The 11,913-nt window shown below is 36.6% G+C and overlaps 1 protein-coding gene across 2 annotated transcripts in view; it reads right to left on the bottom strand.

The window, feature by feature from the left end:
* Positions 1 to 251: 251 nt before the first annotated feature.
* The window catches only part of CGRRF1 (cell growth regulator with ring finger domain 1), a 30,321-nt gene continuing 18,659 nt past the window's right edge, over positions 252 to 11,913 (bottom strand). For both annotated transcript variants that reach the window (XM_045451017.1, XM_045451018.1), the window contains exons 3-6: positions 8,817 to 8,994; positions 8,261 to 8,408; positions 1,927 to 2,034; positions 252 to 1,713 (exon numbers count right to left, since the gene is read on the bottom strand). In XM_045451017.1, the coding sequence (XP_045306973.1) occupies positions 1,393 to 1,713; positions 1,927 to 2,034; positions 8,261 to 8,408; positions 8,817 to 8,994 (755 nt within the window). In that variant the 3' untranslated portion in view covers positions 252 to 1,392. The remainder of the gene's footprint in view (positions 1,714 to 1,926; positions 2,035 to 8,260; positions 8,409 to 8,816; positions 8,995 to 11,913) is intronic.

Genomic DNA, 11,913 nt, shown 5'->3' with positions numbered 1-11,913 from the left:
TAGCTGACTGCGGCAGACTTTTAATGGCCCTCCTTCCAGTGGTACCGTTGGAACAGAGCTCAAGGAATTTCTGAGGTGGGATATGCTGTCAGTGCTCCTTGGAGGCACAAATACTTAGGGGTCAGAAGTCTTGCCTGATGCTTTGTAGCCCAGACCCCCAAAGGAATCTGGCCCCTAGAACATATTTATTACATAGCTACTGAACAGAGACGAAAGTTTGATTTGGTGTATACAATGGAGAATAGGTAATGTCTTTTTCAGAGTGTTGTATTTGATTAAAATGAAATGACATTATGTAAAAACACTGATACAAAGATAAGGCATTATTCTAATACAAACAGGACAAAAAAGTCTTGAAAATCTCCCTGAAGTTCAGTTTATTTGCCGTGATCTAATTTCTTAGTGAACTGAAGATAATTTCCCCTGAAGACACAGAAAGTTCTGATTTACCTTTTCTTCGTCATCTTGGAAAGCATGGGGGATGGGGCTTTTTGCCTATCATGTGACTGTTCTGAAAGATACGGGTTTATGTGGAATAAAAATACGCTAGAAAAAAATAGTTATTTGTTTCTCTTAGCAGTTTTTCTGGATCCAAAACCTCTCCAGTTTTGGATGGAGTTGCTATGCGGGAGGAAATCTAAGGTAAGGCGTTACGAGTCTCACAGATCTTCCCTGATAGGTCACATTCTGTTAACCTAATCATATTTGACAATACATTTAATTAGCCAAGAAATTTTATTATATGTTTGATATATCTGCCTCCTACAGATGAGTATCATTTTAATCTATGATATACTGAGAACAGTCAAGAATTGTATCTTGCATTTATGATTTAAGAAGCTATATTAAAATTAAGACTTGTGTTTATGTGACTATAAGGAAAATTAAAAACCATTACATGGATATTTATAAAAACTGTTATTTTTGGAAAAGTTTTAAAGTTGGAAGCCCTGTCCTACTCCTTTATAAAATGGGGAACATACAATTACTTTAGGAAGAATTCAATTTTTCCCAAATTCCACTCCAGATTATGTCAAAGGCAGAACATCCAGAAATCTTGAGGCATTTATCTCCTCAAATTTTAGATGAATTGCTTTTAAGATTTTTCCTAATCAACATTATATGAAACCTTCTAGCTGATAAAAGGCCAAACATTTACATTCTTCTCAAGAGTTGAATGAATTTTTATGTTACCAACACAGATGGTATTCCAGTGTTTACCATAGTGAACAGGAAGGAATTAATTTCATCATCCATGTACCATACAAATATGAAGTTAAAATAGAATTTTCATTGATGGTCAATACTGTAGATTCCACGTGACAATTAATTCCAAGAACACAAATTCGACATCTTCAGTGGAAGGTGTATTTTTCAGTTTTAACAATACTCTCAAAGAGCTTTCAGTTTGTCTTTCTCTTGCTCCTTCTGACTGCAAAGTGCAAAAGATTCCTGCACAAATTGCCTGCACATAGGGCACTGCTGAAAATACCTAACGCAGCCATCACACAAGCACGTGTGTCTACACGGCAGAAGCACCCAGTTCACAGTCCCGTTCTGGCAAACAACACAGTCCTTGCTATTCTCCTCAGGGGGCTCCACTTCACTTTCAGACAGTCCAGCCTTTTCTAGCAAACTTCGGTCTGTGCTTTTTTCTCCTGGAGAGGAATTGCTGGAGGGAGTGGAGTTACTATTTGCAGACATGAAAAGTTGCTGGAAACCAAAGAAACAAGTTTAAGGATAAACACAAATGACAATTACCTTTTAAATCTGGGAGTCATAAAAGCTGCTAAAAATTTGTGAGTTAGCAAACCCAGTAGCAAACAACAGCTAACTTTGTGACTGAGAAACATTATCTCTTTCTAAATAGTCATTCTTTGAAACTCTGCAAACAAAAGGGACAGAGAAAGATGACAGGGTACTTACCTTAAGATCATGAAATTGACCTTGAGCCAGGAGTAAATATTGATATAATATTCTACAGGAAAGTTTATAAGTCTTATCAGGAATATGAATTACTGACACCATGGAAATCTAAAATAAAAATTAAATACCAGTCAGTACTTACATTATTTCATAGGCATATGAAATAAAAAATAAAAGGTTGACAAATTGGAAAACTTACAATATTTTATTTAAATCACAGTCATTAAAAAGGATCAATTGCTGAACAATATTTCAATAGTGGCAATATTTTTGCCAGAGTTATTTTTAGTTATATTCAAAATTATAAATTTAATGCCATCCCAACAAAAATACCAATGAGCTTTTTCATAGAGTTATATGAGTTAACTCAAAAATTCTCATTGAAAAATAATACATAAGTATGCTAGGAAAATACTGAAAAGAAAGCTGTGGGGAGGACTGAGCCCAGTCAGATATTAAAACATACTACAAAGCCTCTAAAACTAAAATAATATGGTACAGGCACATGAACAGACAGGTGGCTAGAACAGAACAGTTCAGAAACAGACCCAACTTTCTATACAAGTATGATAAAGGTGGGATCTGAAATCATTGGGCAAATAGTCTTTTTAATGAAAAGTACTGGGACAACTGGACAGCGGTTTGGAAAAATATAAAATTATATGCATTTCTCATAATCATACATAAAAATAAACTCCAAAAGCATAAGAAATCTAATTGTACAAAAGAAAAAAAAACTGTGCAAGCACTAGAAGAAAAAATGTGAATTCCTTTTTATTCTCGGTGTAGTGAAAGACTTTCTAACTATGACACAGACCCAGAGGCAGACGCATTTGACTGTATAAAAATTGAAAACTTGTATACCAAAAAGCACCATAGGCAAGGTCAAAAGACACCTGAAGAACTGGAATAATATTTACAATATCCCTAATTTATGAAGAACTTTTAAATACTGATAAAAAGTAACCAAAAATCCTATTAAAAATGGGCAAAAAATATGAATAGACAATTCACTCAAAAAATATAAATATGGTCCTTAGCCATATTAAAAGATGATGGTGTGGAATTGGCTAGAGATTCCATCTATCCCTCTCTCTCCCCCTCCTCCACTCATGCTCAAGCTCTCTTTCTCTTGCTCTCAAAAGAAATAAACTAAAAAAAAAAAGATCTTCAATTTCACTCACAATATGACAAAATACAAATTAAAACCACTGAGATATCACTTCTCACTCATTGGATTAATAGATTTCAACTGTTTGTTAATATACTTTATGAAGAAATAGTTACTCTCATATATTGCTAGTGGAATGTATAAAAAAGAAAAAAAAAGGTACAATTCCAAGGGTATAATCCCAATGGAGGGGAATTTGGCAATATGTAACAAAATGACATACCCTTACACCCTCCAACCCCACAACCTCAACAATATGAAAATACATATGCACAGATTATTCAATGCAAGATTATTTGTTATTGCACAATACTGGAAATTATCTGAATGTCCAACTACAGGAGATTGGCTAAATAACTGTGGTACCCATACATCCTGCATACAATGGAGTGCTATGCAGCTGTGAAAAACAAAGTGAGGAAGAGCTCTAGGAACTGATCTGGAGTGGTTTCCAGGAGATATTATGAAGTAAAAAAAGCAGGAACATGTTTAGTATACAAAGTGTGATACCTTTTGAGTAAGAGAGAAAATAAGAAAAAATATATACATGTGTATCTTCTCATTATTACAATCAGAAACATAGAAGGGATAAATGAGAAAACAATGAACTTGGTTATCTATAAGAATTGGGGTGTATAAGAATGGGAGGAAGGGATGAGAGCAACACCTGAGTACACCTCTAATTTATACAGTATTTTTTGACTTTTAGGAGAACTAATCTGAGTAATTTATGGACACAGAGTTTGACTATAAATCTTCAGGCAGAAAGTAAGGAGAGGGCAGTTGAGCACCAAAATAATTAAATTCAGTAATGAATTATAAACCACTGGGGGAAAAAAGGAATTCCTGAGGCTGTATGGATAATAAATAAATAAATGGGAGGTCTCTTGCTTATAGTAGAATACTGAGGGCTGATTGAAGGGCTGGAGTTGGAAAACAGTCATTTTTGCAACCATGATAGTAAAGATAAAATCTGGTAAGAATTGTCAATGGATATTATATCCAGGGGGAAATTCTCATAAAAACTGGAATATTTGCATGGTCTTAAAAGTGCCCCTCCCACACCAACTGCTTACTATTTGCAAGAGAGGGGAAAAAATTGGAAGAGAGGAGAAATTAAATAACACCTTGCCAAGAGATCAAAATTAACATCACCAATGAGGGGAAAGAACTGCCCATGCCTGGAAAGGTGCCACCCTGAAAAGCACACATCATCACCTGTGAAGTAGACTGGCTGAAAATGCACAACTCCAATCTAATCATGGTGAAACATCAGATACACAAAATGAGAACTGTACTATTTTACAAAAAGGGTGCATGTGATTATACTCTTCAAAAATGCTAATGTCATGAATTGCATGGGTGGCTCAGCTGGTTAAACATCTGACTCTTGGTTTCGGCTGGGGTCATGACCTCAGGGTTCAAGAGATCCAGCTGCTTGTCCAGCTCTGCACTGACAGGGTGGAGCCTGCTTAAGATCTTTTCCCTTCTTCTCTAAGCCCCTCCCCTGATCCCATGCCATGCATGCACACACTCTCTCTCTCTTTCTCTCAAAATAAATAAGTAAACATTTTTTAAAAATACTAATGTTGTAAAAGACAAACAGGCTATGAAAATAGTTCTAGATTAAAAGAGGTTAAAGATACATGATAAACAGTATCTGACTCCAGACTAGAACCTGTACTGGTGGGAAAAACATGCTGTAAAGAAGACTGCTAAACCCACTGACGTATTGGAATATAGATAATAGGTTGGATCAAATATTTTATCAATGTCAGATTTATAAAGTTGATAACTATGTTGTGTTTATATAAGAGAACATTCCTGGGGCGCCTGGGTGGCGCAGTCGGTTAAGTGTCCGACTTCAGCCAGGTCACGATCTCGCGGTCCGTGAGTTCGAGCCCCGCGTCGGGCTCTGGGCTGATGGCTCAGAGCCTGGAGCCTGTTTCCGATTCTGTGTCTCCCTCTCTCTCTGCCCCTCCCCCGTTCATGCTCTGTCTCTCTCTGTCCCCAAAATAAATAAACGTTGAAAAAAAAATTAAAAAAAAAAAAAAAAAAAGAGAACATTCCTATTATCGGGAAATACACACTAAAATATTTAGGGTAAAGAATCATTCATAGAACTTCTCAATTCATTTAAGAAAATACACACACATAGACAAGTAATGGTGCAAACAGTGCAAATGTTAATAATTAACAATAGGAGGTCTCGGTAAAAGGTATAGGGCTGTTCTTCTGCTTCTTTGTTTTTGCAAGTTTCTGAAATTATATCCAAAGAAAAAGCTTAAAAACAGAACCCTTCTATGGCTGTAAACATATAATATTGTTTATAGCTCTATCAGGATTTCATAATTTGGTTAATGGTTTCAGAAGCTTGCAATACTGAATCAAAATGACAGGACTGGTAGAATGTTATCATCTCACATGAACAATCCTGCCATTGGATTTAATACTAAAAGCTTCAGAAGCTACTATCATGCGAGTTATAAATACATATGTAGCTATAGATATAAATCTGGTATGGAAAAGATGCTCAAAATATACTAAATGAAAACATGTCTCAGAATAGTACATATAATTTTTTGTTTTTGTTTAAAAATTACATATATAAAGGTCTGCAAAGATACAGACAAATATTCACAGTGGTTAACTTTGGATGACACAATATAGGAGATTATGCTTTTTTCCTTCTGGCTTATCTAGATTTTCTAATTCTATTTCCTGCCACAAACATATATTATTTGAGTAATACAGAAATTTAATATAATTGAGTAAAAATGAAAAAAATTTCAAAGTCGAAATATTGCAGTAACAACCCTGCTTTCCTTAATCTACCTAAAAAAATATATATACATATATATATATATATTTATATTTATATTTATATTTAGACTCTCACCCCCAGATAAAATATTGAAAAACCAAATGTTTGGTTTGCTTTTAAAATTAAGAACATTAAGAAAAATTAAGACAACATTAATACATACTATACTAACAAATATGCTTTAGTTCCAATATTAGGCCCAATCTGAGAGATAAGAAGCAAGATTAACAGGACAAAGGGGAGGGAGCCTGAGAAGAAGAAAAGACCCAGGGGAGGACCCAGGCAGGGAGACTTTAAAAGGAAAAGTGGGGCACCTGGGTGGTTCACTTGGTTAAGGGTTTGACTCTTGATTTGAGCTCAGGTCATTATCTCATGATTTATGAGTTCAAGCCCCTATCAGAGTCTGCACTAACAGTGCAGAGCCCGCTTGGGATTCTTTCTCTGTCCCTCCCCTGCTCGCACTGTCTCTCTCTCAAAATAAATAAATAAACATTGAAAAAATAAACAAAAGTAAAAAGAAAATGCCTATTAACCCTTGAGGGCCGGACACCGGCTCCCCTGGGGGAATGAGCTTCCCACATGTACAGCTGGGCCACATAGGTTTCATTCCAGTTGGATCAGGGACCTGATAGCAAATCTTTCCCTGTTTATAATGCCATTGACCTGTACACTGGAAAGTGATTAAAACAGTAAATTTTATGTTATATACATTTTAACACATACACACTCTCCTCTGTCTAGACCGAGGAAGAAAGTTAGAAAACGAAGAAGACACTGAATACCTTAAACAGATAGGTTCCCTAGGTTTTCCCCTCAGTGAGGGGAAAAGAAACCAAAAGGAGAAGCTGGGAGGAAGGTGACAGATCTGACCCTATCTGTTCTGAATGAGTGGAAGGAAGTAGGGGAGCAGAGAAAACATGGGAGGCACAGTGGTGACGGAAGGGTTACCTTGCTGGGGTGGGCAGGATAAAGAACAGAGGCTGGAAATATGAAACACCAACCTGACAGTTCTTATTTACCTTCAACTGGAAAGGGGTGGGGGGCTGGGGGTGCAGGGCAGGAAGGGGAGGAAACCAGAGGATCTCTCCTATGCACTCCTCACTCCTCGTGCACATTCAACTGACCTGCTGTCAAGCTCCATGAGGTTCACCAACATTGCTTGGTATGGTGTTCCCCCACCCCCCCCCCCCCACTCATCAAGTTTAGTGAGCACCTACTGTGTTCCGTGCAGTGTATTATTAGGTTCTGGAAACACACCACTATTAGTATGACTAGTTTAGAAAAACCAAACTGACTTCGGTTCAATGGAACTTCAACTTGGTAAGGCTAAAAACCCAAACTGTATGAGCAGGGTCTAGATTTCTTAATAAGGGTCTGCACCTTCCAAATGCAAGAAAATGTACACTTGTTTCGAGGGGATATTCCTTAAAAAAATTTTTTTTAAAGGCACTTGGCACAGGACTACAAAGGCTTATTACATCAAGCCCTGGTTCCATCTCTTCCTGAATGACTGAGATTTTTCTTCAGACTGTATTTCAGTCTTTATAAAAAGAATATTGGTCCTAACACACAAGGTTGTTGGAAGAAGTAAATGAGTTAATGTTAGCGAATATATTGTGTACTTTAGAAAGTATCATAAAATGTTACCATATCTTTATTAATAAACATATCTGTATCATGCACTTCAGAAAAGTAGTAAATTGTGTATAAGGGCATTCTTACCATGAAAGGCTTTCACCAAAAGTTTACTTCATGTATAAGCCTCTACTATACTTAGAGGAATGTCAGGGCTCAGGTCCTCTTAGATCTCTAAGATGATTTTATCTTCCTAATAGGGACAAACTACCAGACTAAAGAAATAATTGGCACATAATGAGAAATGGAGATTACTGAAAATATAGGAACCAAATATATAGAGGATGCAGATGTGGCAGGGGCTAAGATGGAAACAAGGTGACTGTAGGCATGCAAAGAAAAGAGGGAACACTCTTAAAATTGAGCACTGCAGATGATTCCAGTGCTTATTTACTCAGTGTTAAAAATGTTAAGAATAAACATGCTTCCCAAAATCTAGCCAACTACAATATACCTTTTGTTTTTTAAATAATATCATATTCTTGTAACATATGGAGAAAAAAAAGTCATACTCCGAAGGAGCTGTTATATGTATAAAAATCATACAACTGTATTTCCCATGGATTCCTTTTTCAAGAAAAATATATCTGGGCCACATGTGTGTCCTCAAGAATTACAAGAAAACTTTTTTTATTTGCCAAATAATTATTACCTATCATCCAAATCACTCGAAGGAATTTTTCCAGAATTTTAAAATTACTTACAATATCATAAATTTCTCGGTCATCCTCATCAGCTAGGGTCAACAGTGCTACCAATGGATAGCGAGATCTGGGCAGAGAACCAAAGTCTTCAATTTTAGTATCTCTTGGTAACTGGCAATATATTTCTTCTTTGCTGTCCTTTTTAATACTTTTTGAAAATGTAAAGGTAAATTGCCACTGTAACCAAAAATACAGTAATACACCAAAGGTAACAGTAACTTAGCAAATAGTTTATTTTATCCATAAAAAGTCTAATGTCTAAAATTTTCATTTGTCGAGGCGCCTGGGTGGCTCTGTCGGTTAAGCATCTGACTTCGGCTCAGGTCATGATATCACGGTTTGTGAGTTTGAGCCCGGCATCGGGCTCTGTGCTGACCAGCTTGGAGCCTGGAGCCTGCTTCAGATTCTGTGTCTCCCTCTCTCTCTGCCCCTCCCCCGCTCACACTCGGTCTCTTTCAAAAATAAATAAAGGTTAAAAAAAAAATTTTTTTAATAAAATTAAAAAAAATAAAATAAAATTTTCATTTGTCAATGGATATATCAGATAAAAGGATACAAATACTGTTCTTGATAAAGATATTCACTATACAGAGCATCTTCCAGTGCTTGGGGAGTGCTTATTCGGAAGCAATAAAAATGCTTCTGTAGAGCTTCATAGAATTTTTGAACACTGCACCCCCAATAGCATGTAAGGAGGCTATCTTCAAGGCAATCTGTTGTCAAAGTTATGCCAGCTGTAGAAAACAAAGAAGAAAAGAAGACAAAGAGAAGAAAATTACCTAATGTAATTTCTAATACAATGGTACACAGTGAATAACAAAAGCTTCCTTTTGGATGCTGGCCAAGGTGATGTCTGTCATAAAAGGAACTCATTAAAGGGTATGTGCCTGTAAATGAAGGAACTGGTCCCTAAACAAGTGATATAAAAACTTCCACATCTACACAATTTTGAAGCACCATCAGTAAACTCTTTATTATTTACACATTTATACTTAGAAATTATCAAGTTCATTTTGAGTGTGTGACTTAAAGACTTCTCTCACATACATCTTAAAAACTGAAATATCATTCACTATTGGTAACCTACCACTCTAACAGCATATATAATCCTAACGACAAGAAACAGTAGTGCTGTCTCCAAAAGTGGATATATACAACCTTCAGAGCAGAGCTGTCTCTGAAAGTGGACACACCTAACTCATGGGGTCCACAAGATGACCACTGCAGTAGGAAAAAATATTAAAGAGAAATCAAGCCTTACTAATATTAATATACATACTGACAACATTAATATATGTTCTTGTCATACAGTTAATGTCCCGTGTAATATGCAAAATATCCTAGGGAAAGAATGGGGATTCCAAAACGTGAAGAGCTTAATAGCAACGTCCTCATTCATTTATTTGCTTTCAGCATAAAAAAAAACATTACAATTTGAGTAAACCTGATTAAGTGGAAAAAGTAAATTATAAGCAGACCTACAAATTATATTTTACCTATTTATTAAACACTTACATAGGACTTACTGTGTGCCACCTGTATGATTTTTTCCCTTATGGCAGTTGCAGCAGTATCAAGTTCAAGGGCAGCAATATCTAGTGTCTTCTACAGCTGTTAGCGGAAAGTGCAGTATCTGGTGCTCGGTGGCACTGGACTTACTAGATCAAAAGTACACGGTTCGAGGGGCACCTGGGTGGCTCAGTCGGTTAAGCGTCCGACTTCGTTTCAGGTCACGATCTCGCAGTTCGTGAGTTTGAGCCCCATGTCGGCTCTGTACTGACAGCTCAGAGCCTGGAGCCTGCTTCGGATTCTGTGTCTCCCTCTCTCTCTCTGCCCCTCCCCCACTCGCATTCTCTCTCTCTCTCTCTCTCTCTCTCTCTCTCTCTCTCTCAAAAATAAACATTAAATTTTTTTTTTTTTTTTTTTTTTTTAAGTACATGGTTTGGAGCACTGTTCTTGGCTGAATAGCCTTGGTCTCTGATTCTGGCTCTCCAAACCTACTGGCAATTCTGTCAGCGACCCAGTATCCTTTTATTGAGGTCATTTCTGTTGCTTGCTAATAGGAATTCTTGTGCTCACTTCGGCAGCACATATGCTAACAGGAATTCTGATTGACACATTGTGTAATTTTTTTAGATACTTATTTATTTATTTATTTATTTATTTTTTTCCACGTTTTTTTTTTATTTATTTTTGGGACAGAGAGAGACAGAGCATGAACGGGGTAGGGGCAGAGAGAGAGGGAGACACAGAATCGGAAACAGGCTCCAGGCTCCGAGCCATCAGCCCAGAGCCTGACGCGGGGCTCGAACTCACAGACCGCGAGATCGTGACCTGGCTGAAGTCGGACGCCTAACCGACTGCGCCACCCAGGCGCCCCCTTATTTATTTATTTTTAATATTTATTTATTTTGGGGAGAGCACAAGCTGGGGAGGGGCAGAGAGAGGGTACAGAGGATTCAAAGCAGGCTCCGTCTGCACTGACAGGCTGACAGCAGTGAGCCCGATGTGGGGCTTGAACTCATGAACCATGAGATCATGACCTGAGCCTAAGTCGGACTCTCAACCAACTGAGCCACCCAGGTGCCCCATTATGTGTTTTTTAAAAGGTGATCAAGAGTATGTGTTGGAAGGATATACACAAACATAAGAAGATGTTCTACAGGATGCCAAATATTGAGTTTTTCACTTTTCTGCTCAGTAATCAGTAGTATGTACATAGAGTTTCAGATTGGGAGTATGCATACTAGCAATGACATAGTATCATTTCTAATCACAGTTAGGCAAAAATTTTAATTGGCAGTAACTTTGCATAGGTAATTGGAACAGAATTTGATTTCAAAGTTTTATATGATTCTAATCATCGGGTATTAATTCAAGAATGGGAAATTTTGCGGTGCCTGGGTGGCTCAGTCAGTTAAGTGTCAGACTCTTGATTTTGGCTCAGGTCATGACCTCATGGTTGTGAGACTGAGCCCCATGTTGGGCTCTGCACTGAGTGTTGGAGCCTGCTTGGGATTCTCTCTTTCTCTCTTTCAAAATAAATAAATAAACTTAAAAAAAATGGGAAATTTAATTAGCTATTATTTTTCAATTAGCTATTAAATAGCTGAAAAAAAACCACTCCACAATACACATTTAAATATATATTTATATGTTAAATTTAATATACATCATGTTAATTTACATATTATAATAAAACATATCAGTATATACCATTTATACTATTTTACATAAAATGTATATGTTTGAAGTTAATATATATATTAAAAATCATACATCCTTTTCTTTGTGTTACCACAGAACCACATAAGGTAAGGAAAAAAAAGATGAAGTAGATAAGGAAGGAAAAAATAGAAAAGGCATATAAAAGAAAATGAAAAAAGAGAAAAAAGGAACCCAGAAAATGATTTAACATTCTTGGCAAAAATGTGAAAAATTGTATGTACGGAGCATCAGTTGTACCAAAATGCAGGAATCCACCCAAATGTCCATTGATAGGGGATTAAATGAATAAAATATAGAATGCTCTATAATGAAGTACTTTGCAGCTCTTAAAAAAGAATTGAAGCATAGCAAAATATCTGTATATTCTACTGTGGAATGATCTTCAGAATATATTGTTAAGCGAAAAAAGCAAGGTGGAGGAAAGT

The sequence above is a fragment of the Leopardus geoffroyi genome, chromosome B3, assembly GCF_018350155.1.
Source record: "Leopardus geoffroyi isolate Oge1 chromosome B3, O.geoffroyi_Oge1_pat1.0, whole genome shotgun sequence".
In the NCBI taxonomy this organism is placed as follows: domain Eukaryota; kingdom Metazoa; phylum Chordata; class Mammalia; order Carnivora; family Felidae; genus Leopardus; species Leopardus geoffroyi.
The sequence above is the reverse complement of the archived record's forward strand: the minus strand, read 5'-3'. Positions and strand labels throughout refer to the sequence as shown.